At 34.4% G+C, this 26358-nt stretch overlaps 1 protein-coding gene and 1 long non-coding RNA gene across 2 annotated transcripts; both read left to right on the forward strand.

Annotated features, from left to right (window-relative positions):
• The first annotated feature begins 5504 nt into the window (after positions 1 to 5504).
• On the forward strand, positions 5505 to 14966 carry LOC126726673 (uncharacterized). The gene is made up of 7 exons (XM_050432002.1): positions 5505 to 5934; positions 6037 to 6184; positions 8107 to 8298; positions 11458 to 11586; positions 12884 to 13053; positions 13544 to 13674; positions 14711 to 14966. Exons 1-7 carry the CDS (start codon positions 5724 to 5726, stop codon positions 14786 to 14788), a joined length of 1059 nt encoding a protein of 352 aa, XP_050287959.1. The 5' UTR covers positions 5505 to 5723; the 3' UTR covers positions 14789 to 14966.
• A 6147-nt stretch (positions 14967 to 21113) lies between these two features.
• LOC126726674 (uncharacterized) lies at positions 21114 to 24027 on the forward strand. Its single transcript, XR_007656024.1, has 2 exons — positions 21114 to 23523; positions 23824 to 24027. It is a non-coding gene; the product is annotated as an uncharacterized LOC126726674 (long non-coding RNA).
• The last annotated feature ends 2331 nt before the right edge of the window (positions 24028 to 26358 follow it).

Consider the following 26358-nt stretch of genomic DNA (forward strand, 5'->3'; position numbering starts at 1 on the left):
TAATGTAAATTTTATTCAACAAGCTAACGTGGAGGAAGACAATTCTAGTGAAGCAAGGGCAAGGCCAAAAATCATGCTAACAAATAATGAGGTTGATGACTTGCACAAGAATTTTGGTGATGACATATCCTATTCTTCTACAGATGAGGGGAGAACAAATAGCATGACAGATGAAGTTCAAAGACACGTGCATATTAATAATACCAAGACTATGGTGGAATCTGGGCCATCTTCTATTAAGCCCAAGAACACATGGACTAGGATCAATAGAATGGATTTTGGGCTTGGTGGTCTAGCTAGGGGCATTGCACTACCAAGATTGGGTAAACGTGAATTGAGGGATGGTGAAGTCAGGTAGCATGAAGAACAGAATATTGAAAGAAGTAAAATTGTTGAGGAGGAAGGAAATTTTGTTGATATATTGGCGGGGGTGGACAGCCACCCTTGTCGGGAGCAATGAGGCTAATTAGTTGGAACTGTCAAGGGTTTGGGAACCCTTGGATAGGTCGAAGCCTTCGCAAGATTGTGAGGTAAAAAGATCCCACGGTCTGTTTTCTTATGGAGACTAGACTGGACAAGGAGGGTTTTGAAAATTTATATAGTAATTTACCTTTTTAGAACAAGGTTATTGTTAAACATCCTAATGTAGGTGGTGGGTTAGCTTTCTTGTGGAACTATTAATCTGGAAATCATTAATTACACTGCAAACCATGTATTGGCTCTAGTAACGGAGGAAGATGGTTTTAAATGGTATCTGACTAGTTTATATAGGTGGCCAGAGGTACAACAAAAGGAAAAATCATGGTGATTGCTAGAATATCTAAAGACATTTGTGGTTGGTCATTGGAGATTTTAATGCATTCCTACATGCATCGGAGAAGAAAAGTACAAGACCACCTCGATATGCGTAGGTTGAAGCTTTTAGGGAAGCATTGGATTCTTGTCAACTTCAAGATCTTGGGTACAGGGGATATCTATTTACTTGGAACAATAAGAGATTGGGTGAAGAAAATACAAAAATCAGACTAGACAGAGGAGTTGCAAGTGGAGATTGGAGAGTGAAATTTCAAATGAGCACAATTACTCATCTATTAACACACGCTTCAGATCACCTACCAATTATGTTGAAAGGTCAATCATTTTAGCAACAAAAGCAACGGTGTGGGAAGGCTTTCAAATTCAAGGAAGCATGGTTGCTATCTAATGAGTGTGAAGAGACTGTAAAGGAGGCATGGGGTAAGTATGAGGATGGATCATACGGGTTGCTCTCAATTTAACACAGAATTCATGCATGTGGGTTGGAATTATCAAGGTGGGGATCGGCAAGACCTGATGGGGCAGCCATTAAAGAGCTTCAAAAACAGCTAGACAGATTGAATGAAACTGAGGCTAGTGAAGAGAATATAGCTGAATACTTGGATGTGAGTAAAAGAAATTTATTGGGTGCAAAGGCCTAGAATTTCATGGTTGAAGCATGGGGAAAGAAGCACAAAGTTTTTTCATTCTAAAGCAACACAAAGGAGGAAGAAAAATCATATAAGTGCAATACAAAATTCACAAGGGTAGTAGGTGGAGGATTTAGAGGAAGTGGTTGAAGTAGCTTCAACTTATTTTGACAATCTTTTTAGTGCAGGTGTAGCTGATCAGATGGAGGAATGTCTGAATGCAGCTTCTAACAAGGTGACTGATGACATGTAGGAAGTCCTGTCTTATGAGTTTACTACTGAGGAAGTCAAGGTGGCTCTGTTCCAAATGGGACCTACAAAGACTCTAGGACTTGATGGTATGAATGCCCTATTTTATAAAAAATTCTAGCACATAGTGGGTGATGATGTAGTTTCTACTGTTTTGGATTTTTTTAAATAATGGTAATATGTTACTTGAGATAAATCACACAAACATAGTCCTTATTCCTAAAGTGAAAAATCCACAGAAAATGTTTGAGTTTAGACCAATTAGTTTATGTAATGTGATTTATAAAATTATTTCTAAAGTGTTGGCAAACAGATTGAAACAGGTACTCCCATACATTATTTCTCCTACCCAAAGTGCTTTTGTACCGGAGATATTGATCACAGATAATGTTTTGGTGGCTTATGAGACTATACATACCATGTATTCGAGGAAAAAGGGCAAGAAAGGGACTATGGCTTTGAAGTTAGACATTAGCAAGGTGTATGACCAGGTAGAATGGCAATTCTTGCAAAAAATTTATGGAGAAGATGGGCTTCCCGGAGGGGTGGATAGAAAGAGTGATGAGTTGTGTCACTACTCTATCTTTTTCTATTTTGGTGAACGGAAAACCTCATGGCATGATACATCTGTCTAGACGAATGTGTCAAGGAGATCCATTGTCATCGTACCTGTTTCTTTTATGTGCAAAAGGTTTCATTACTCTGTTGACCAAAGTTGAATTGGAAGGGAGGATTAGAGGTGTGTCAATCTGTAGAGGAGCACCCAGAGTTACTAATTTATTGTTTGTAGATGATTCTTTGTTGTTCTGTCAAGCAACACCAAAGGAAGGGGAAGTGGTAGCAGAAATTCTTCAAACCTATGAAAGGGCTTTAGGTCAAAGTATAAATTTGGAGAAGTCTTTAGTTTACTTTAGTAGCAATACTACAGATATTTAGAAACAACAGATGTTGCAGATTCTAGGGGTCAAGGAGGTGGTGAAGTTTGAATCTTACTTAGGGTTACCAACTTTGATTGGAAGGGTTAAATATCACACATTTGCTTATTTGAAAGATAGAGTATGGAAGATATTGCAAGGATGGAAAGGCATGCTTTTATCCAAAGCTGGCAAAGAGATTCTTATAAAGGCTGTAGCTTAATCTATACCCACATACACGAAGAGTGTATTCCAACTTCCTTTGAAACTGTGTGATGAATTGAATAATTTGTGTGCTAAGTTTTGGTGGGGACAAGTAGGCAATGAAAGAAAAATTCATTGGAAAAGTTGGGATAAATTATTAACTTCAAAAATGGAGGGTGGTATGGGATTCTAGGATTTAAGAGCATTTAATTTAGCTATGTTGGCTAAACAAGGTTGGAGGATGATTCAAGGTAATGATTCTTTATTGTATAAGTGTTTCAAAGCACGATATGTTCCCCAATCATCTTTTCTTGATGCTAAAGAATCACCTGGATGCTCTTATGTTTGGAGAAGCTTGGTGGCTGCCTTACCTATTCTTCAAGTTGGGTATTGTTAAAGGGTTGGCAATGGGAGCTCAATTAGTGTGATAGGAGATAGGTGGATCCCTAATCATCTTACAAATAAGGTCTTGCATCCTAATCATGAATTATTGGATGAGATGGTTGTGTCAGAGTTGATTAACTCGGAGGAGTGAGCTGATTGCTTCAATCTTTCATCGGGATGATGCTGAAGCAATATGCAGGATTCAGCTTAGCCGAAGACATGTTGCTGATTCTATTATCTGGAGCTACAATAAAAATGGAAGCTTTTTTGTTAAGTCGGCTTACAAGGTGGCAAGGAATATTCAAGGGGAAGATAGGGCAGAATCAATAGGTGGTAGCGCAGGAAAGAAGGTTTGGACTGCATTGTGGAATCTCAAAATCTCCAATAAAATTAAAGTCTTCGAGTGGAGGGCCTGTAATGATATTTTGCCTACAAGAGTTAATCTGTCAAGGAGAAGAATAATAACTGATGAGAAATGTTCGATATGCATAAGGGAATCGGAGTCTACCATTCATGCAATTTGGGAGTGTGCTGCAGTGCAAGATATATGGGCAGGAAGCATTTGGAAGTTGTAGAAGTGAAGCTTAACTCATACGGACGTGATGTAGCTTATGAAGCATTTGATTGACAGGTTGACGAGAGAGGAGTTGGAGCTATTCTGGATTCAAGCTTGGCTTACTTGGAACCAACACAACCGTGTGGTGAATGGAGGAAATTTGATGGACCCGAGGAGCCCAAACAAGAGAGCTGAAGAGTATTTTGAAGAATATAAGACAACCTAGACTCAATTGACTGTGACATGGACGGAGCAACCTTGCATTGAAACTTGGAATCCTCCACCACCATCTGCTTACAAGTTAAATTTTGATGCAACTATTTTTTCAGAGTTGGATAGGACTGGAGTTAGAGCAATTGTTCGTAATGAGCAAGGTTAGGTTATGGTGGCAATGACAGCAAGTGGACCGAAGGTGAACTCTAGTGAGGAAGCAAAACTACTGGCATGTAGATGATCAATTGAATTTGTTGTGGATGTCGGTTTCACTAAGCTAATCATAGAGGGAGATAATGTAAACGTGATGCAAGCCATTACTTCATCACAGATCAATTCCTCATTGTTAGGCTATATAATGGATGATATTAGTCACTTGGTTCATCGTTTGGAGTGGGCTACAGTTAGCATAACTAGGAGGGGTGGAAGTAAGGTTGCACATATTCTTGCTCAACATGCTAGGAATACTCTAGATAATGATGTGTATTGGATGGAGGATTCTCCTCTACCAGCTATAGAGGCCTTGATTCAGGATGTTCTATTATTATGATTAAAAGAATGAATAACCCCTTTTTCAAAAAAAAAAAAAAAAAAAAAAGGAAAATTTTTCGGCCAATTAAAAAAATAAAGAAAGAGAAAAGTTTAAACGTGAATTTTGTTTCTGAATAAGTGGGTTAGTGGGAGAGTAATTCTATTTTGTAGGTAATGTTTTAGTGGGAGTGAAAAATGTATTTTTACTTTGTTGTCATTTAGATTTGTTTCTACTTAAATTTAGGAAAATAGGGGTATTTTGGACTAAAAAAATCCAATCCAAACAAGAAAAACTCCTTAAATATTAGTATAGATAAATAAATATATTTATTGTAAAAGGTTGGTGTTGCCAATAATCTAGTACGCATGGTGATTGATTCCTTTTCAGATTTATTCACAGGTCCGTTGTATGCATGAAGCAGAACACAATGATAAAATGAACAAAAATTACAGATTTTATAAAATAAAAATTTTGGTTAATTTGTCCTCAAGTTTAAATTATTATGCTGATCAATCTATGACCAGAATGAGGTTTAACCATTCACCTAAAAATGTGATGTAATTTATGGATGATTCCATCCCTTTTTTTTGTTCGGCAACAAGTGGAAGAGTTTATTCCCAGAAGCAATCAGATTCGAGTGACGGTTTGATTCCAAACTCGATTCCGATTAAACGAATGCTTTTACTTTAAATGGCAATGATTGCAATTTATTTAACGCTTTATTATTAATTTTTACTCAAATTATACTAATATAATACAGAAATGCAGAAAAGGCACACAAACAAAACCGCAATAAATTTATATATGTAAGTAAATTAATACTTATCATGTGTATTTTATTTTATTTTTAGGCATCAGTTACCAGACTTAATAAAAATGAGAATAAAACCTTTTTTTTTTTTTTTTTTAAATTTATTATTATTTTTTATGGAAAATTTATTTATTTTTAATGAATAGAATAAAAACCGATTGTGTCAACTCTGCTGAGATGCCGGTCAAAATTGGGTTAGGAAAAAAGAAAAAACCAAAGACACAAATGATCATAGATCATAGATGATAATTAATTCTCTTTGGCAATAACTACCCAAAAAAAAAAAAAAAAAAAAAAATCAATTCTCATTTCTCGATCGTTGTTGTTGAGTTACCGACCAACGAATCAGTCAACAACATTTCTCTCTCTCTCTCTCTCTTACAGAATAACGATTTGTTTGTTAGATTCGAATCCCATGAAGAACAGCCACCTAAACGGAGACGAAGTACATGAAAATGGTGGCTGCGACGACGACGACGTCGTTCTGGGCGTCGATGGCGGAACCACCTCCACCGTTTGCGTCTGCATGCCGTTGCTTCCCTTAATTTCTAACCAAAACCTCCCAAACCCTCTCCCCATTCTCGCACGTGCCGTCGCCGGTTCTTCCAACCACAACAGCGTCGGAGGTTGTCGAAATTAACATTTTATTTTATTTTTTTATTTTTTTTGTTAATTATTGTATGTATATTTATATTCTCTGATTGTGATTGTGATTGTGATTACAACAGAGAGTGCTTCGAAGGATACATTGGAAAAGGTTATGTCTGAGGCCCTTTCGAAATCGGGCTCGAATTGGTCGGCTGTTCGTGCTGTTTGTTTAGGTGTTTCTGGTGTTAACCATCCAACGGATCAGGATAGGATTATACATTGGTTAAGGTATGGAGCTGTCCTGTTCACAATTTATGGTAAATTTCAGACTTACTAGTTACTATACTATTATTTATTGTTGCATATGTTTAGAATTTCTTCAAAACTTCACTTTATAATGACAATGGTTTAAGCTATTGCTTGTATTTGCCTACATCAGGTCATGCAAAGTTGTGAAAAAAAAAAAAAAAATACATGGTTGTTATGGAAACTGTGTAATGGCACTATTCATTTTGCATTTAGTTTTTTATTTAATTATATTTCTTTATGTATCCCGAGGATGAAAGAAGAGAATAGATGATGATTGTTGTACTTAAAGAAAGAGAAATAATTAAAAAAAAATTAAGAAAAAAAATTATATAATGAAATGTAGTGTTAAATAGATAATTTGATGTGGTGTATTTTGAAAATTGAATATGTAAAATAGAAAAGAAAAAAAAAAAAAAAGAAAGAAAAAAGAGTAGGTTGTTAAATGCTTATAGGAAGTTTTGCTTGAGCTGATGTGGTTATAATAGTACAATCCAATATATATATATAGAGAGTTGGCAAGTGCTTTAATAGTATAATGCCCTATGCTTTTCAGCCTTCTACTTCCTCAGCTTCTTCATTCCTTTTTTGTCCACACTAAACCAAAAACAAGAAATCCCTTTTACATAGATGATAAACTGGCTGAAGGGGGTGGGGGGCAAGTATAAATTTGAAGTAAAAAGGTTGATTTGGCATTCCTTTGCTGCTTTCATATGGTTTCCTTGAGATGTTGTGACATTTTGAAAGGTGGAGCACTATTATCTTTCACAGAAAAATCTCAAATATTAATTGAATTGTTAGTCAACTCAACTTGTTTTCTGTAGATGCGTTCGGACCTTCCTCTTATAGGGTTCAAACTTCAGAAATAAAAATTTATAGTTTTGCTAATGTTTATTATTTTGACTTGACCCTAAGGTTGTGCAAGTGTTACTTCTCTTGGGTTCTTAGAAATGATTTTCCTTTTTAATCACACTTTCTCTTAAACTCATTTTGAGAAAGCCTTCACTACTTAGGTTTTTACAGGATTATATTTTCCCTTTCCCTTTCACCTTCATTTCTATCTTCTTTTGAGAGAAAAGAGAGTGAAGGGCTAGGGGGAGGACCATTCTAGAGCATTGTAATCTGAGGAGGGAAAGGGGTTAGGGAACCATGAAAAGTTGGGTAAATACCAGCACAGCATACAATGAGAGATATCATAAATGAAAAAGGACTCAAAATTTTTCTAGGAAAGTTTGACTAATTTTTGGAAATTTATAAAGTTTAGTCATTAGATATTATTATTTCTTGCAACAGGGATAAATACAAAAAAGTTTGTATCCAGTGCGCAAAGCTCCCTCTTTTGTAGACTCTAGGACACATGGTTGGTAGATAGCTTTAACTCCAAATTTGGAGAGACTGATTCCTGTACTTGAATGTTTGATGAGATAAACATGTATAGCTTTATTTTGATGGTGAAAATGTTAAATAGCTATTTGCATTCTGTTTCTCTCCCTTTTCTTTGAAATTGGACATATTGAGCATTGGTCTAGGATAAGATAGGACATTTTTTTCAAAAAAGATAACAAAGACAAGTTTTTATTTATGTTAGATTGATGCTTGATGAAAAAAGTAAGTTCCTTGATATCTAGCTTCCAGGGAGGTACCAGATATAGCTATTCTTTAATGCTTAACATTCCATAACAACCCCCCCCCCCCCCCCCCCCTCTTTTTTTTTTTACTATCTTGTTGCTTTTAGACTCTGATGCATTCTTGTCTGCACCATTCAATACACAAAAAATTTAGTTCAATAATGTAGATAAGTTCAAATTTTATGGGTAAATCTGTAAATTTTATTATCCTTACTTATATTGGTACCTGATAACTTGGCAACTGGTTTTGAATATTCTCTGAACTGATTTATTCAGGGACATATTCCCTAGCCATGTTAAGCTATACGTCCACAATGATGCACTAGCAGCTCTGGCAAGTGGGACCATGGGAAAGCTTCATGGATGTGTTTTAATTGCTGGTACAGGATCCATTTCATATGGCTTTTCTAAAGATGGTAGAGAAGCTCGTGCTGCAGGTGCAGGACCTGTTTTAGGTGATTGGGGGAGGTATGTGCAAAATTCTTGGTGTGCTTCTAGTTGATTGTTCCACATGATGAGGATGTGATGCTTTTACTAGACAGTTTAAACACTGGGGGTCAAAGGAAAATGCGTTTGTAAATTGTTTTTATTTATTTATAAGTAAAGAATAAATTGTTATATTCACTACTACTTCTGTCAATTTCTGAGTTTTATTTAGTTGATAGAAAGTTTATTATAAGAATTTTTTTATAGATTTGAAATGAACATGAACTTGAAAGGGATAAACTAATTTGTCTTTGTTTTGGCATTCTTTATTTGGCAGGAATGTTTTCACCTTTGTAAATAAGATCTATCGGTCATTTGTTGATAGAATGTTAGAAGAAAAGATGGATGCTGTCTGTTAATTTAATGTATAAAAGCATAAACCTTGAATTTTCCGTGGTTTTCAATTCTTTTGTGGAGGTTTTTTTGAAAAATTAAGAAGGTACTTTCTGAATTAGTGTTTTCATTGTCATTCCATGGAAAAGAAAATTTCATATCATTGGGTCTGTAAATACTGCTTGGATTGCACTCGAGAAAAAGCTCGTGTATATATTCATTTAGTTGCTTGAGTATTCCTTTAGTTGCTTGGGATAAGGTATGCTTGCTAGTTGAATGTGGTGATTTGGGGATCCAGAGGGTTGGGTTGTTTAATAAGGCTTTGCTTGGGAAGTGGTTGCGGCGTTTTGGGAAAGAAAATAATAGATTATGGTGTTAGGTTATAGCAGCCAAATATGGGGAGGCGAGAGGAGGCTGGTGCACTAGAGTGGTAAAAGGTTCTCACGGATGTGGGATGTGGAGTATTAAAGAAAAATAGAGAAGTTCTTTAGCCAGATTTTGTATAATGTGGGGGAGGGTAGCTGTGTTAGTTTTTGGCATGACCCATGGTGTGGGCCTACTCCTTTGAAGGAACTCTTTCTTACCATGTATGCTTGCTCTTTATCTAAAGAAGCATGGGTCTCTAACTTGGTTGTAACTACTTCAGAAGGAAGTAGGAGTTGGAATTTACTGTTCCGTCATGGTCCTTAGGATTGGGAGGCAGCCACTGTCTATTCCTTTTTTGAGTTTATTTATTCCTCTATGCCGAGGGGTGAGGGGGATGATCAGCTGCTCTGGAGATTTACTACGTCTGGTGTTTTTGATGTGCACTCTTTTTATAAGCTATTATTTGGTCCTAAAGCTGATGCTATTCCTTGGGAGTGTATTTGGTGTACTAAGATGCCTAAATGGGTGTCTATCTTCTTATGGATAGCAGCTAATGATGGGATACTCACCATTGATAATCTTGTTAAGAGAGGTCAGTCTCTGGCTAATAGGTGTTGCTTATGTTGCTGCGATGGGGAATCAGTGGACCACCATTTTCTTCATTGTAAGTTCTCTGATGCATTATGGTGTGAAGCTTTTGCAGTGTTTGGGATCTAGTGGGTAATGCTGAGGTCAGTCAGCTCTTTTTTCTTTATTTGGAGAAATTGGTTTGGAAAGCATCTTTCAACCATTTGGCATATGGTCCTGACATGTTTAATGTGGTTAGTCTAGCAGGAACGTAATACCCGCATTTTTGAAGACAATGCGAGAACATTAGAACATCGAAAATGTCTCCTTTTTCTTTGGGCTTGTGTTTGGGGGTGTACGAACTGTACTGTTGTATCTGATTTCTTAGTTTCTATTTCATTTAGCTCTTGATCTTTTTGTATTTGTTTTGTTGTTCAAAGTGTTCACCATCGTGAATATGATGTTCAATTTTTTTCTCAATAAAAGTCTTATTACCTATCAAAAAAATAAATGAGCCAAGCTTAAATCTAAGTTTAGGCTTGCCTATTAAAGATGTTGAGATCAAACATAATAATGTGTTCGTGAACAAGCTTGTGAGTATGAGCCATTTTAGTATATATAATATTAGGCAGTGTTTGTGCAACAAGTATTTGCCATAGTAATATATGTTTATATGTATACATGTATAAAAATATACTTATATAGACATGAAATTTGATAGGGTTAGTTTGTAAAATAAGTTCATAAGATATCAAATTATTATATGTAATTTATCGATAATATAAATAGTCCATTTTGTAGTATAAATTATATAAAATATTTAATAATACAAGGTTAGTGAATCTAATATTTATAAGTTCATAAATGACAACCATTCAATCTAATTAACTCAAATAATATATTTATTAAAAAAAAAAAAAAAAAAACTCAAATAATATACTTTCAACTACAATTTAGTTATTATTTATTAGCATAGATTATATATGGGAAAAGAATATGTTAATCGAGTAATTTGTGTTCGGACTCAAGTTGTTGACAAGAAAATGAACCAATCTTAAATATGCAATCTAGTTTGGTGATGAGTTCGAGCTGGACTTGTGTGACATAAAATTAAACGAACAATCCTAAAATTTTAATACTTTGCTCAACTTGGATTGTTTACGGCCTTGCATCTCATGCCTAATGTGCATTGGAATGTCAACAACGCTGGAAAACACAAATGTGTAACTGTGGAATTCAATACTTTTAAAAACAAATCTTTTCTTCTTATTTTGCTTCTCATACACAAATGTATTGTGGTTTTGCAATGCAAAGTGAAATTAAAATCGGATTTGGGAAAATTTCTTTCTACTTGTTGATGGAGAGCTGCAATATTTTGAACATCATTCAAATAAGCTCCTAGCTTTTATATTTTAGTACAAGATGTTTTTATATTCTCATTCTGCTTGTACATAATTTCTTTTTCCTTTGTTGTTTGTACATATTTTTTTGGGTACTTCAACCTTTTAATGAAGTAGTCTTTTCTCAACAAAATTCTTCTTACCTATAAAAAAAGGTGTTATGTGCATCTCTATCGGACATTTCTGACATTTAAGTTTAATTTGATCTAAAGAGTCAGCATATTACTTAAGTATTCATGTTTGCAAACAGTTTGAAATATCATCCTGTTTTTATTTAATCATCTGGAAACAAGTTTTAGATTTTCCATTGATTATGTTTGTGAATCTTATTCCACTGAAGGGAAAGACTAGCATGCGCGCGCGTGCACACACACATATATATATGATGTTCTTGTAATTGATGGAATGCATTTTGTTATACTTATGAATTATTTTTTTATGAATTTGATGAATGATGAAATGTGATAACTTGTAGTGGCTATGGGATTGCTGCACAGGCATTAACAGCAGTAGTGAGGGCCCATGATGGTCGTGGTCCACAGACAGCACTTACAGATTGTATTTTGAAAGCTCTCAGCCTTTCTTCTCCGGATGAACTGATAGGGTATCTCTCTTGAAACTTGTCATGATGGTTGTCATATGCACTCACAATTGCTAGTTAAATTTCTGAGATCTAGCAATCCGCTCTAGGTCTGGGTTTTGGCTTCATTCAATCCAATATGGTAGTACAATACCTTGGCCAAATTTTTTTGTCTGAAATGGGGTGGAATGCAATATAGAACTAAGCCGATCCAGCTTTAAGTTGGTGTTCTTGGATTGAAAGTGCTGGTGGTAACACCTTGTTTGCTGGCTTATAAAATTTTTATGAAATCTTCAAAATGCAGCCACCCATAATTGTGGATCATGTATGTGTCAAAGTAAAATAAGGGTCTGTTTGTTTTAGCTTATTTTGTTTATTTGTATAGGTACAACATGTAAACTCTAAATTTTTTCTAGGCACAGTTGTATTTTTACACCACTTATTTTTCAAACAAAATAAACCAATTACAATAAGCTTATCCAAATAGATCCTAAGTGAAATTGTAATAGTTTTTAAACCAATCAGGCAATCCTGAAATGAATGTAGAGTGAAACTTCCAATATGAATTTCACTATGGGTGTTGGTTGCCTTGGTTACTGTGTCATCACATGTTTAGGGGCGAACTGATGTTAGAGAGAGAGAGAGAGAGAGAGAGAGAGATGGTTCTTTGAATCAAGTCTCTTATTTAGACAGGTTTGCATGTGAATTCAAAACCTTGGTGGTTTCAAGTTGCTTCTCTCTTTTCAACCGGAATGACCTGAGGCTGAATCCATCAGTCAGGTCAACCTGTCTGGACCAATTTTCTTGTCCTTCACCTGTTAATTATGCTCAAAATAATTATGTATAATCATCCTTAGTGTACTATTCCACGAGTATGGGTAATACTTGTCTGATACAGTGACCTCCACAGAACTGTTGGGAAGTACTATGGAGACTGTGTACTGTTGGCTGATATGATCATGATGTGTTTGGAAAGGGAAATCAGAGAAAAGGCATAGACAGGGTGTGTTTACTAAATTTCAAAAGCATTATTCTTCTTACAGTTGAACTCTTGGAATCAGGATTTTTTTTGGTAGCTGACCTGGTAAAGGCGGTTTTTGGTAATTGAATGGGATAGTAGAGTGAAAGTATCTTCTTTTTCTAAGAACAGTAATGTTGCCCTGGGATGGAAAAATCTGTCACGTTGAGTTTAGCTTTGTCTTTGGGAAACAATGGCAATTTGAAGTAACTGGTCCCCCTTTTTAGCTCATTGAATATCACATGTTGCGATCAATTGGGATATTATGTTTTAAATTGATTTATATTTTCTAATCCAACGTAGGTGGACTTATGCGGATCCATCTTGGGCACGCATTGCAGCACTTGTCCCAGATGTAGTTTCTTGTGCAGAATCTGGTGATCAAATTGCACATAAAATACTTGTTGATGCAGTCCAGGAATTGGCTCTAAGTGTGAAAGCTGTTGTTCAAAGACTTTCCTTGTGTGGTGCAGGTGCTCAACTTGTCCAACTATGATTTGTTTTAGAAAATTAGTAAAATATTTTAAGTAAATAAACAATTTTTTATATTTTCTATTAAAATGTTTCTACATTGGGTCTTGGCATTTGGCAATTTGAATTTTAGAAATGAAGATTGCATTTAATGAACACAGAATGCTTGAAATAGTATCAGCTTTTTCTGACTCTTTTAATTATTGTGATAATGTGATATACAATTACATATGTTCAGTTTATGGATTTTTATACCTCCAAATAAAAGGATATGTTCTTATTTTTGACATGCATATACAGATTCCTATATACCTATGAAACTCTGTATTTATATACAAACATTCAAGGACACAAAAGGGCCCAAAAAAGCTATGTATGCATCATAAATAAGTAGTGATCTGTTATGTATCTAATGATACCTATATGTATAATTTTGCTAAATTTTTCCTTGGTGTCTGACCATTTTAAGATGAAAATGAAATTTGATTGCAGATGGAAATGGTTCTTTTCCTGTTGTGATGGTTGGTGGTGTCCTTGAAGCTAATAAGAGTTGGGATATAGGAAAAGAAGTTATTAATTGCATCCAAAGACACTACCCTGGGGCTTATCCAGTTAGACCAGAGGTTAGGATTCCTCCTGTCCACTTATATGAAATTATTGCTCAATAACAAATTGGAAAACATTTGTCCAGGTTTCAGATATGCATTTGATGACCACTTGTACACTAAGCTTTACCTTCAGTTGCTAGTACCCTTAGAAATGGCTAGCTGGAGGCCATCTCTTGAAGCCCAAAGCTCGGCTGCAATAACCGTAGTAACTCCAATTGCCTAAAAGACCCACAGAGCCATTGGTCAAATACATCTCTAATCAGGGTGCTCACTTCCCTTCTCTCTTCCTCCCTTCCTCACCCCACCACCAACCACACCACCCCACACCAACACCCCCCCCCCCCCCCCCCCCCCCCCCCCCCCGGCTCATGGGAACCCAGGATGATCTCTAGATGAATCGTCTATGTTGAGTTTATGCCTCCCAAGCTTTGGATTTTTTTCCCTTCCATTTGATCAGTTAGGTGCTCATTACATTTCTTCATCTGAAACCACCTCTTCCTCCTCAATATAAGAGAAAAACACTTGCTTATAAGCCCTCATTAAGACTCCATTGAGTTTCTCTTTAGAGCTCACTTTCTCTCTTTGTGGACTTGTGAAAGACACAAAGGTGGCCACCCTTCTGCAGAGGGTGCATGTGATTCTTTGATTTTTTTTTTTTTTTTTTTAAGTGTTGCAATGCATTCTTCTGTGAGAATGTAGTACATGCGTGGTACATATGTGATGGATATCTTTAATGAGTCAACATGCTTTTGTTCTCCCTGTGAGAATGCATTAGAATGTTTTTCAAGAGCTGTAAAACAGTATAAGCTACCATTTTATTTTTATTGACACTCCAAATCCCCATCAATAAAGTTGGGGCTAAGATCTTTCTACACCTATCTGGATAAGTTTTCACAAACAAGAAGGTAAAATCTATATAATATACATGCTTACAGCTTTAATAGTAGTGTCATTATCTTGTAGTTGTTGTGGAAGTTTACAGCCTAAACAATTACTACATACGGTTTCCTTTTCTTCTATTTTCTTTACCAAAAACAATTTGAACCTTCAGGTAGAGCCTGCTGTTGGGGCAGCTTTGCTGGCCTGGAATTTCTTGATGAAAGAATCAGAAAGGCACCACAACAGCTGACCAGGGATCTCTTACAAGTGTTCTACTCTGCATTTCAAAAGATAAGAAGATTTTTAAAGAACATTGTTATTGTCAGTGAATTTCTTGTATGTAGTCATTGTAGAAAGATATTGAGAAGCTCTCTTATTAATTGTAATCATTAACTTATCAAAATTAATCATAATTCATGATTCAGGAATTTCTTATCCAATTTCCTATGATACAAAAGATGAAAAATGGAATTTCTAGTATAAAATAATGCAAGACATGGATTCAGTGGTTTATTTTTTCTATTATGTGAAAAATATTGGGTTGCTTAATCCATTTCCCCGTGATGGTGCATCTCTACACTGATGACCATCTTAAAAAGTGATGGAGCAATATGATGTTCATGTGGCTTGTGTTATTCATTTTGAGCTGAAGTTAGCTGTTGATTCAAACAATTTCTAATAGTCATGTAATGTTCCTGTTAGATAGCCCATGGCAGGTAATCACCAGTGTATTATTAATAGGATATTACGAACTCTGTTGTGAATAACATGGTAACAATCTGTGTTCCAGTATGAATTTATCTAATTTGTACCTCCGTGTATGTTCTGCCATATTTTTATTTGTGCAGGACAGGGAGTTTTAATTATAATTCACATAGCTTGCCCGCAACGACAGTGGTTGTTTACAAAGAATGGGTGTAAAAATGATGTGGTTATGCAGTTACTGAATGGTCTTGATTACATGCCCTATTGGCCAAAGTTAACTTTTAAAAATATTTTACAGAGGAAATGACTGTCTTAGTGCTGGTTAAAGACTTAAAGTACTTATGTGGAGAAGCTACAAAACACTGAGTAGTATAAATGATTGCCAAAAGTAGACTCTCAAGCTGCATGGGCTAATTTACAAGATGTGAAAATAACTATAAATAATGAGGAGAGCATTTTGGGCTGGCACTTTGAAATTAATGATGGCTGCTAATCTCCAATCTGGATTTTCTTAGGAGGGGTAGGGTAGCAGTAAGAAGAAACGGAAAAATTCTGGAAAGGAAATGAGATTGTTACTTGAAGATTACTGGTTGTTTCAGAACCTTGTGCATTAGGTGACAATATGTGGTGGCCGGTACGGTTTTTGGGGCAGAGGCTTGCATTTGTGCTAGCTTGGAATACCTTGTCATAAAATTCAATGTTCTCACTTCTTACAATTCATTATAATAAGATCTACTTAATAAGTTTCCCGTGATGAATGTTAATAATGTAATATGGACCATGAAGACTGCTTGTTCTGGGGTTCAGTCTGGCTTCAATCATTGGATTACCCTAATACTACTTACTAATTGAATCGATTATGAACATCTTATGATCTTAGGAATATGGATCTCAACAAGGCTTTAAACTGGTGTAAGAGGATTTATGGTTCTAAACAGCCAACTTCATGTAGTTGGATTGAAAGCTTAATTGACCTTCATTGTACAGGGGAATAAAAATAGTTTACTTTCATGTACAAGTACTTATCCTGATAAGTAGTCTGATTACCAGTATTCTCTGAAATTTTTGAATTGATATGACATACATTATTTGGACAATCCTTGCAGTGTCTAGTGTACCCTTGCCATGTTAGGATTTTGGTGTCAAAAGCATTTTTCTTTTTTGGCATTGAACTTGTGAATTGAAATCACAATTTTCAAGTGGAAATCGTAACTTTAAGTCACGAGTTTAATTTATTGTGTGTACTTTGTATGCAATAGTGTGTGTACACTAGTTATTACCCTTTAGAGTCAAGTGAAGGGGTTGGAACTTGGAAATCTTAATTATAGGCATTTAAGGATGTCAAAGGAGATTACAATATATATTAATTGCTAACTGACAGTGCATCCATGCGAATATTATTTTCGTTACATTCCTCCTACCCATCCCAATCGATTTATTACGTTATGTACATAAGATATAACCTTGTCCCAATCAGGAAAAAAAAAAGCATCAAATTATGAGTTTTGTCTTTCAACTAGGAGATGTTTCTAAGCAATGTTGGCTGCGCCCATACAAAATACCCAGTACCCACACACTACTATACCGAACCCTCTTTTTTATTTTATTTTTTAGGTAAATAAAACGTTTTATCAAAAACATAAAATAAGTAATACAAATATATTCCCCTGGTACACAGGCAGTGTATAAAGGGAAACAAAAAAAAAAAAAAAAAAAAATATACGTAAGTACATAAATCTAGAAGGGCAGGGTTTATTGCACACACATTGTGCACTACAGATTTTTCCCAATCTAGAAAGTCCAAAAGTATTATACTGAACACTCGTATCGAGATATTTTCCGAATTGTTAGAAATTAGGATACACTTTGGAGCCTCATATGCATGGAGAAGTATATTAGAGGCAAGAGTAGATGGAGGATTGGAAGCGCAGTTAGTGTGAAAATTTAGGAAGACAGGTGGTTGCCAACTTCAACTTCATTCAGCCTTATCAGTTATCACACCAGGGAGGTCAAATATAAATGGACAGGAATTTCTTAATTCCTAATCTGATATGTAACTGACCCAAGTGCACTATATCTATTTTGTACACGGTTAATTCTATTAATCACATGTGACTTTACGCTATACAGTACTGTTACTAACAGGACACTTTCACTCATGCTGTTCTGTTTCACAAGTGACCGGCCTCTGATTTGAAATTCATACAACTATGCAAGACTCACCACTCATTAGGCTCTTATCTCAGCAAAACCGAAGTGCACCACAAATAAAATATCAATCGCAGGTGATGCAATCTTTCACTCGTAACTGAAAGAACTGAAATAACCATTCCCTATAAAATCCTTATCTTGGCTCTCTCTCTCTCAAAAACTCTCAAGATTTCTGCACTGATCATTCTGTCCTTTATTTCCCAAACAAACAAACACTTTGTCCCTCTCAAAAGCTTTTGTAGAGATATCAATGGCTAACCAAGATCAAGTCATGATTGATCTCGATTTTTCCAGTGTTAATGAGTTGTTTCATTACATGGAAACATTGCATACACAGACTAGTGAAATGATCATGTGTCTTCAGTCACTGCAGAAGAATATACAAGACTCGAGAAAGAGGTTCATTGATTCTCTAACAAAGCCTTACTTTCAAGAAGAAGAAGTTGTCAGATTCAAGAAGACCTCAAATGAGATACAACATGTATCGAAGCGTGTTAGTGATATTCGTCTTGGAGATGATGAAGATTTCAACCCTGCAGGACAAAGCGGTGATGCAGCAATGAGGGCCAAGAGGCTGTCCTTTGGATCAATAGTGATGAAGGCCTTTGAAGATATGATGGGGTCGGACTCATCGGTTAAAAGATTGGAACAAGATTTACACATAACAATAGCTGCAGCAAGAAGTGGTGTGACATTCAAGAAAAAAGAAGGTGGTGAGGGTTCAGAACAAAAGTTGCAAATACTGAGGCGTAATTGTGAAGAAGGATTCAAGCAAGAGCAAGAGGGTGGGAGGAAGAGTTTGAAGGAGTCCATAAAAGAGTGTAACGAATCTGATAAAGAATTTGGGGTTCTGAATGCGATAAAGGTTCAAGCAGTTGAAGTTGGGATTGAGGTGTCTCGTTTGATGGTTGATTTCGTGTTTATGATGTCTGGGAACAGAAAAGATTGGAAGTTTCAAATCTGCACTCAAAGGTCTTAGTATTGAAGATGTGGTGATTAACAAGATTATCAATTTACAGGAAACGGATAAAAATGAAGAACCAATGAAAGGAGAGTGGGCTGGTATAGAGCTCTCAGAACTAGATCAAAGCAATCAGGAAAAAAATCTCGTACAGAAGAAGCCCCATTGATGACCTATTTGATAAATTCCTCGAGCAAGCTCTAGATCTACTCTGTGATCAATTCATTGTGCTAGCACTGCATTTGGAATCTATTATGTGTCATCCACTTCTTCCGGAATCACAGGACTCGATGAATGCGGAGCAGTCCACATTCAAATGTGGTCTCAAGCAATCTGAAGAGATGCTGATCCGTATAGGGGAGGATATTAATAAACTGAAGGCAATGTTTTCATCCAATCTACAGTGCAAGGACTATAAGATGACTAACATTTTGAATTTTGTGTAGTCTATGATAGTTGAAGTGTGGAATCAATCAGAATCTTCTTTCAAGATGGAGTGAAAGGTTTAAGGCTCAATTTCCCTGCTTTTGTAGTGTCCAAAGCTCTCGCGTAAAGGTTAAGAAGGTGTGAAGGTTAAACAATGATAGATTAAATATAAATTTCTGTTCTTTTTACTGATTTGATGTTGTGGGATTTCTTTAGTTTTGTTGGTAGTAGTACACACTGCTTGTCTGTTGTTTGGTGCAGAGATGTAAAAGACCAATTGTAGTTGGGAAAATGGATAGAATCTGTAACTATTGCCAAATAAGAAATTTTTTGATAATGGTAGATAGTTGATGAGGAATTTGAGTTCTGGTTTGCTCCCTCCCTTATTACCTTGTATTTTGCTCAATATCCACAACTTAGTTGAAAGATTGAGTGAACTTTTGTAAAGGGTTCTTGGATTCATTTTTTTGTACGGAACTTAAATGGGAAGATTGTGTGCAAATTTGGGTCATTTCAAAGAATATAAAAAAAAGTGTCAAACCTATCTCATTTTCAAAAATGTGAAAGAGGAGAGAATATGGTTAATATTCTATTAGTTCAAGTTTTTATACTTTATAACAAGCTTAAGCTTGAACATTATTTGTAGGCTCGTATCAAGCCCAAGCCAAGCTTGAACATTCTACTTTTGTTGTTGAGTTGAGCTTAATCATTCACTGCTTAACAAAGCTCCACTCATTTACAACCCTACCTCATGTATTCTTGAAATGAATACACAAAATGCATCATTGTACATCATAACTCATAACTAATTAGGATAATTACATATTACCCACTTGTAGTTTAGCCCAAATTTAACTTACCCACCTGTGGTTTCATTTTTGATACTTTACCTACCTGAGGTTACTTCCGTTTAGTCTTTGTTACCCATCTCTGTTAAAAAAGAAGGGTAAATAAGTCTTTTTACACCCATTTTATATCTCTCTTCCCAAAAAAAAAAAAAAAAAAAAAACAACAACAACAACAACAACAAAAAACAAAAGAAAAACAAGATTAAAATATGGTATTAGTTTCTCACCATTCACAAACATGAAGAACATACACCCAAAAAACTAATACAAATCAAACCAAGCAATACCATCAAAGTACAAACCATAGATCTATCAAAATACAACCTCAAAATATAGCACAACATTTGATCCCACGTTTTATACCAGATTGGCTTCAAAATTAAGCCCACAAAAAAGAGTCACAAATTGCTAGCAACACATTGAAAATTAACATGCAGAGAGAGAAAAATCACAGTTTCAACTTCTCTGTTGGAAGAAAAAGAAAGAAAGAAAAAAAACTTAGAGAACTTTAATGGAACTTAAGAACAAATGAATTCAAACCCAGGCATATATTTGAAACCCCAATTTCAAATCTAGACATATATTTCAGGACTTCTCAAACCCAGAAAAATTAAACTCAAATCAACTACTCCACAAATCTCAATCCCAAGACCCATGGCGAGCTGCTTCCCACAGCCCCACGAACCCAGGTCCACCCACAACACCTTTTTATGTTATCCATGGAAATCGATATGTCAGGTTCAATAAATTACGTGGAAATAATGTATATATTTCCAAGGAGGGTTGTCAGAACAAATGGGTATTAGTCGTTTTTGATAGTTGATAAAGTTATTTTTATGTTGGATTTTACTAATGTGTGCCCTTACGTTAGTAAAATCAATATATATATATATATATATATATTTAGGGTTATATTATCGAGTGCTCTTAAAATATTTGTTAATTGACAATTTTAGAAAAATTTAATACAATTTTTATGAAAAATACAAAAAATTATTAAAAATATCTTTTTTTTTTTTCTATAAAAAATTTCTAAAAATATTTCATAAATCAAATTCAAATATTCATTTCTCTATTTGATTTAAAAGCATTGATTAGTCATTTATTTTTGTGTAAACAAAATTTTTATATTTTTAAAATATAAATTCGTTTAAAGCGGTTACAATCAAATCTTATTCATTACTTAATTAATGCTGCAGCCTTTATTCTTGTTGCAAACCTAATTTGGATAATATCTTTTATGGGTCATTCTACTGTACCCATATATTTTTTTGGTGGGTACGGTACCTGCTAAAATCAGAACCATAGATTTTACTTGCTCTAATCCTAACCGTTATTTTATTTTAATGAAAAACCTGCTACCGTTCAAGCGGGTTTAGTATAAAAGCCAAAAAAAAAAAAAAAAAACACAGTCTCATACTTTTTCATCTTTGCCCTCGACTCTCTCGCGTTCTCCTCTCTCAAACTGCTTCTCTTCTCACTTGGTTGATCTCTATCTCTGTCTCGTGGCTTTACTCACCAATGAAGGTTTCTCAAAAAGATCAAAATCACTTTGATATAGTGGAACTAGAAGATTAGGATCAAATCCCTAATTCCATAAAATATGCGAAATCTCTTAATTGCCATGATTGTTTTGTTTTCCCAAATTCTTTCTTTGTTTTTTCGGAAGCAACACAGAAATTGAAGATGGTAGACATTGAGAGTTCATGTATTATCTACACTTTATAGGTTTGAACCGATTTGCTCTCTTCTTGTTTGTTTTTCCAGATGGCTAGTCATGTTTATTATATTTGGAATTTTTAGGACTGGAGTCAAATATGTTGATCATGTAGCAATTAAACTTTGCAAGCTCAATTTGGCTGTATACAGTATGTTAGAGCTTTAGTTTGTTTTTGCCAAGTACAACTATAATTTTAGTCCTTATTTTTTAGAAGAGTAAATTTCATCTTAAATTGGGTTTGACTTCTAAATGGGAATATATATATATATATATATATATATTGCAAGGCCAGGGCTGCTCCCTTCAAGGGAATATATATGGTTCAGTTGGAGAAGTCATGCTTCAATGTAATATTATGCTTCAGGCTATATTTGGTGCGACGTGCTTTTATGTTGGTCAATGAAATGAATTTCTTTGGGTAATGATTGTTTATTAAGAACCTAGTTTAATCTTTTGGATCTTATTTGATACAAATAGGTTTTTTTTTTTGGCTTGGACTTGTTGTCCATATATGCTATTGAATTCTTGATAATTAGGCAGGTGGCAGAACAATTGATGATTATGCATGAAGAATACTTGCATAGAAATCAATAGGTCTCAGCTGTAAGTTAAAAGATTTTTTCTCAAAGCAGAGAGGTAACCATAGTTATAGCCATCAGAGTAAAATATTCTTTACTTCATGTCTTTGCTATGCATCTTCTCATGTCATATGGAGCAACATTTCATTCTTTAAGGTTTCTTTTTGTTAAAAATTAAAGAAGTTTTGATGCCGTGTTAGAAGATTCAAGTTACAATGTAAAATAAGAGGTTGAGACTGATTATGTTTTGAAAGTATTGAATTTCTTATGGAAACAAGGTCGATTGGGTTACACACATATTTGGCTGATAAGTCCAACTTTTTGATCTCTTAACGATTAATTACATGTGTTTCTTGATTAATTTTCCTAGTTTAGTTGATGTGTTTTTCATCATCCTCTCATTCTTTTTTTTTTCCCCTCTTTTTGTTGTATACAATTTTCATTAGACGAACACTAGTATTTATTGAGGTAGAGAGTTAACATGCACTAAAGTTTCATATTGTTCAACCAATTTTTGGGTTCATTTTGATGATAGTAGGTTCTAAAATAAATTTGCTATAGGCCACCTTTAGTGCATAATTTGGTATATCCTATGTCACTATGAAAGCTGCTTATAATTGGAAGACCAAAGTTAAGTTTTACTTTGTGTTTTTGTTCTTGCAAATAAACTAGTCATACTATTGTTTTTTTTTTTTTTTTTTTTTTTTTTTTTTTTTAATGAAGAAAAAAGAAAAGGGGGCTAGTTATATTTGTCCTCTATGGCAGGAGAGGTAAGTTTGATTTTTTATTCTGCTATGTTGTTTATTGTTTGTGTGTGGGCTGCTGTAATATCCTGACAAACTATATTGTTAATTAATGAGGATTATGTACTTATTCAATCTTTGGAAATCTGATTTACTTATTTTTATACATAATTCCTTGAACTTATAAGATTCAGCTTTGAAGAGTGTGAATATTAATTTTCATGTGCTGATTGAAGCTAATTCCTTGTTTTAAGTTTTAAGTTTAACCCTAAATGACTACACGAAATTGTAATTGCAATGACTGAGTTCTATGCTGCCTTATGGCTGCCCAGGGGTATTTTGGTTACTTAATTAAGAATGTTGATGCAAGTAAGAAAACCAAAGGATGGCTTGTTAATACTCTGCCATTTGGTTATTTAGAAAATGTCATTTTAGAAAAAATCATTTACTTTGAATTTGGTAGACAAGCTGTAAAAACCTAATGAATTATTAAACCCTTGCAATTGAATTGAATGTGTTTCCTTCGTTATATGATTGAATATGAATGTGAATATAATGATTTTTCTTTGGTTATGTGAATCATGTTTTTTGATATATGTATCTTGTGTTTGGGGAACCTCTTTGTGGTAGGATTAGGATTTCCTTGATTTTGAGAGCTAGGTTTTGTAGATGTATGTATAAGTTTATGCTAAGGTAGAATTAATAGTAATAAGCTTTGATATTTGGTATAGGTATTACCAGCGCCCAAGTCTAAGCTCCTTTGACCTTAGGCTCTTGATTTATCTGCTTTCAGGTAAGGGATAAGTGATATGAGTATTTAGTAAGTCATGAGGTTATTTCAAAAAGATTATTATGCACTAAAAGGTTTTGAATAGAGATATTGCATACAATCATGTTTTAGACAAAAATATGTTTGTGATGCTTACAAAATCTAAAGTATATAAAATAATATGCACGAAATTAAAAGATGTTCTCCTATCTGAACATCTATAAAAATGAAATGCTTTGGTTTACATGCATTCTTATTAAATTCTCATGTAACTTACCCTTATTGAGCTATTTAGCTCACTCCTTCCACTTTTTCACTCAACAGGTTTTATTTTGGAGCAGAGGGATCCTTAGTTGAGTTTTGGGAGGAACTCGTTTTAGCTTTAAAAGTATAGCCCTTGTTTTGGAAGTTTGATGCTTAGCTTTGTAGTATTGTGTATTTTAGAATCCAATGAAAGTTGTGTACTTTAATATATTAAGAGATGTATTATGTGAAATTCCGAAATTGAATAACTAGTGGATTAAGTTATCCCTTGGAGTACAATGTAAATGCTCTGAATATCAAGTGAAAAATTATATATTAAAGTAAAGAAACAACAATGAAAAGAAAGAGGAAAGCTTTTTGTTTAAAATTTTAGTTGATTCTTGTTAATATCAGGTTCAAGCTTGATATTAACATGCTAGTCATGGTCACAAATCCAGGTATTGGGTTTGGGTCGTGACAGTTGCATTTACTTCATGCACCTTTTTTCAAGTTCAGTATCAGTCAAATCAACTTCTAGACAAAAACATAGAATACGTTGTTGCTGAACATCAAAATTTGTTGAGTTCTTCCAATTTTCTGTTTGTAGCAAGCCTTTCCTTCTCCTTCTAAAGAGGTAGCCAAATCATCCAAATTCCAACAATAGTGATTAGCAGTTTGAACTTTAAGAAATAAGCTTCTAGGGTTTAATGATTGCCTTGGTTGTTTTAATGCTGAGTTGGCATGCTCCTTGCAAGGATAACTCTATCTGGGATTTAAAAAGAGGGCATGGCAAGTGCTTGAGGAAATTTCTAATAGAATTTCAAATAGGGATTTCTCAATTCAATTAGTTATATGATAAATTCATATTTGGCAAGCTCAAGTTTTTACGAATAGCAAATTATTAGTTGTTTATGATGACAGATTTTTAGTTATCATTTTGTGAATTGGGTTGTCAATGGCTTTTTCATTACCTCATGTATTTATTAAAAAAAGTTACTAAAATTAAAATGTAGAAGGTTTAAGAAAAAAAATAATTGGAAAAAATATTTTATGATCTTAATTCCAAATCCAAATCCAAATTTAGGTATTCCAACAATAGAATTTCAAATCCTTCATTGTATAAAAATACTCAAACAAGGAATTTTAAAATCAATGGATTTCAAATCAAGGCATTTAAATCCATTGATTTAAAATCCAAATCCAAATGTTGCCATCTAAACACAACCCTAAGTTTTTTTGTAGGAATTTCAAAATAAAACTTAAAAAAACTTAAAATCATAAGGTTTAGGTCAAAACTAGGGCACTAAGTTGTGGTACTAACTACTAAATATATTAGTTAAAACAACCTCCCGTAAATGCGTGTGTGCGTGCGTGCAAAATAGGTTTTTTTAGATAACTTATCATATTTTAAATTTCAATAAGTATACAACAACTTAATGACAAAAGAAAATTTATAAGTTCCATCGAGAATTTTAGGGGGGGGGGGGGGGGGGGAAGCAAGTAGAGTGATTATATAAACTTTTTTTTTTTTTGTCATTTTGGTCTTGCAAATTAAGGTTTTAGGAGGTATTTTGGTCATTTGTTAGATTTCAAGAGTCTTTCAATCATTTTATAGGTTTCTAAAGGTAATTTGGTAATTTTTTAGGTTTTAGGGGTATTACAGTCATTTTTTAGGTTCTAAGAGTTTTTTAATCATTTTCTAGGTTTCAGCCTTCAGGGTCATTTTGGTCATTTTTAGGTTTCACGGTCATTTTTGTCATTTTGTAGGTTCTAAGGGTATTTCAGTAATTTTAGACGGTTTTAGGGGGGTATTTTGGTCATTTTATAAGTTTCGAAGGTATTTCGGTCATTTTTTAGGTTTCAAGTGTATTACGGTTATTTTTTAGGTCCTAAAGGTATTTCAATTATTTTTTAGGTTACAAGGTCATTTTAGTTATTTTTTAGGTTTCAGGGTCATTTTTTAGGTTCTAAGGGTATTTCGGTTATTTTTTAGGTTTTAGGGTCATTTCAATCATTTTTAAGCTTGTATGGGTATTTCGGTCATTTTTTAGGTTTCAAGTGCATTATGGTCGTTTTTTAGGTTCTAAGGATATTTTAGTTACTTTTTAGGTTACAAGGTCATTTCAGAATTTTTTTAGATTTTAGGGTCATTTGGGTCATTTTTTAGGTTCTAAAGATATTATAGGGTATTTCGGTCATTTTTTAGGTTTTATGGTCATTTCAGTCATTTTCTAGGTTCTAAGGGTATATCAGTCATTTTTTAGGTATTAAGGGTATCACAATAATTTTTGAGAGATTTAGGGGGGTATTTTTGTCTCATGTGATGTTAGTACTATCCAATGTGACAGTGAAACCGTCAAATATAAGAAAAAAAATAAGGGAACCATTGAATGTGATAAAAGTATGGTCACATGAGATGTTGGTACTGCCTAATATAACAATGGAATTGTAAAGTGTGAGAAAAAAATTGGGTACCACCGAATGTGACAAAAGTACAGTTAGATGTAATGTTGGTACTGCTTAATGTGATAATGGAACCATCAAATGTGAGAAAAAATAAAAAAGAAAAAAGAAAAAGGAACTACCAAATGTGACAAAAGAACAGTCACATGTGAT

Source organism: Quercus robur, chromosome 5, assembly GCF_932294415.1.
Source record: "Quercus robur chromosome 5, dhQueRobu3.1, whole genome shotgun sequence".
Lineage (NCBI taxonomy): Eukaryota > Viridiplantae > Streptophyta > Magnoliopsida > Fagales > Fagaceae > Quercus > Quercus robur.

Bases quoted from the DNA above. Each gene is read 5' to 3' on its own strand.
- LOC126726673 (XM_050432002.1), top strand. From the start codon at position 5,724: ATGAAGAACAGCCACCTAAACGGAGACGAAGTACATGAAAATGGTGGC. The intron at 5,935-6,036 runs GTTGTCGAAATT...TGATTACAACAG, and splicing joins CAACCACAACAGCGTCGGAG to AGAGTGCTTCGAAGGATACA. The intron at 13,054-13,543 runs GTGCTCAACTTG...ATTTGATTGCAG, and splicing joins ACTTTCCTTGTGTGGTGCAG to ATGGAAATGGTTCTTTTCCT.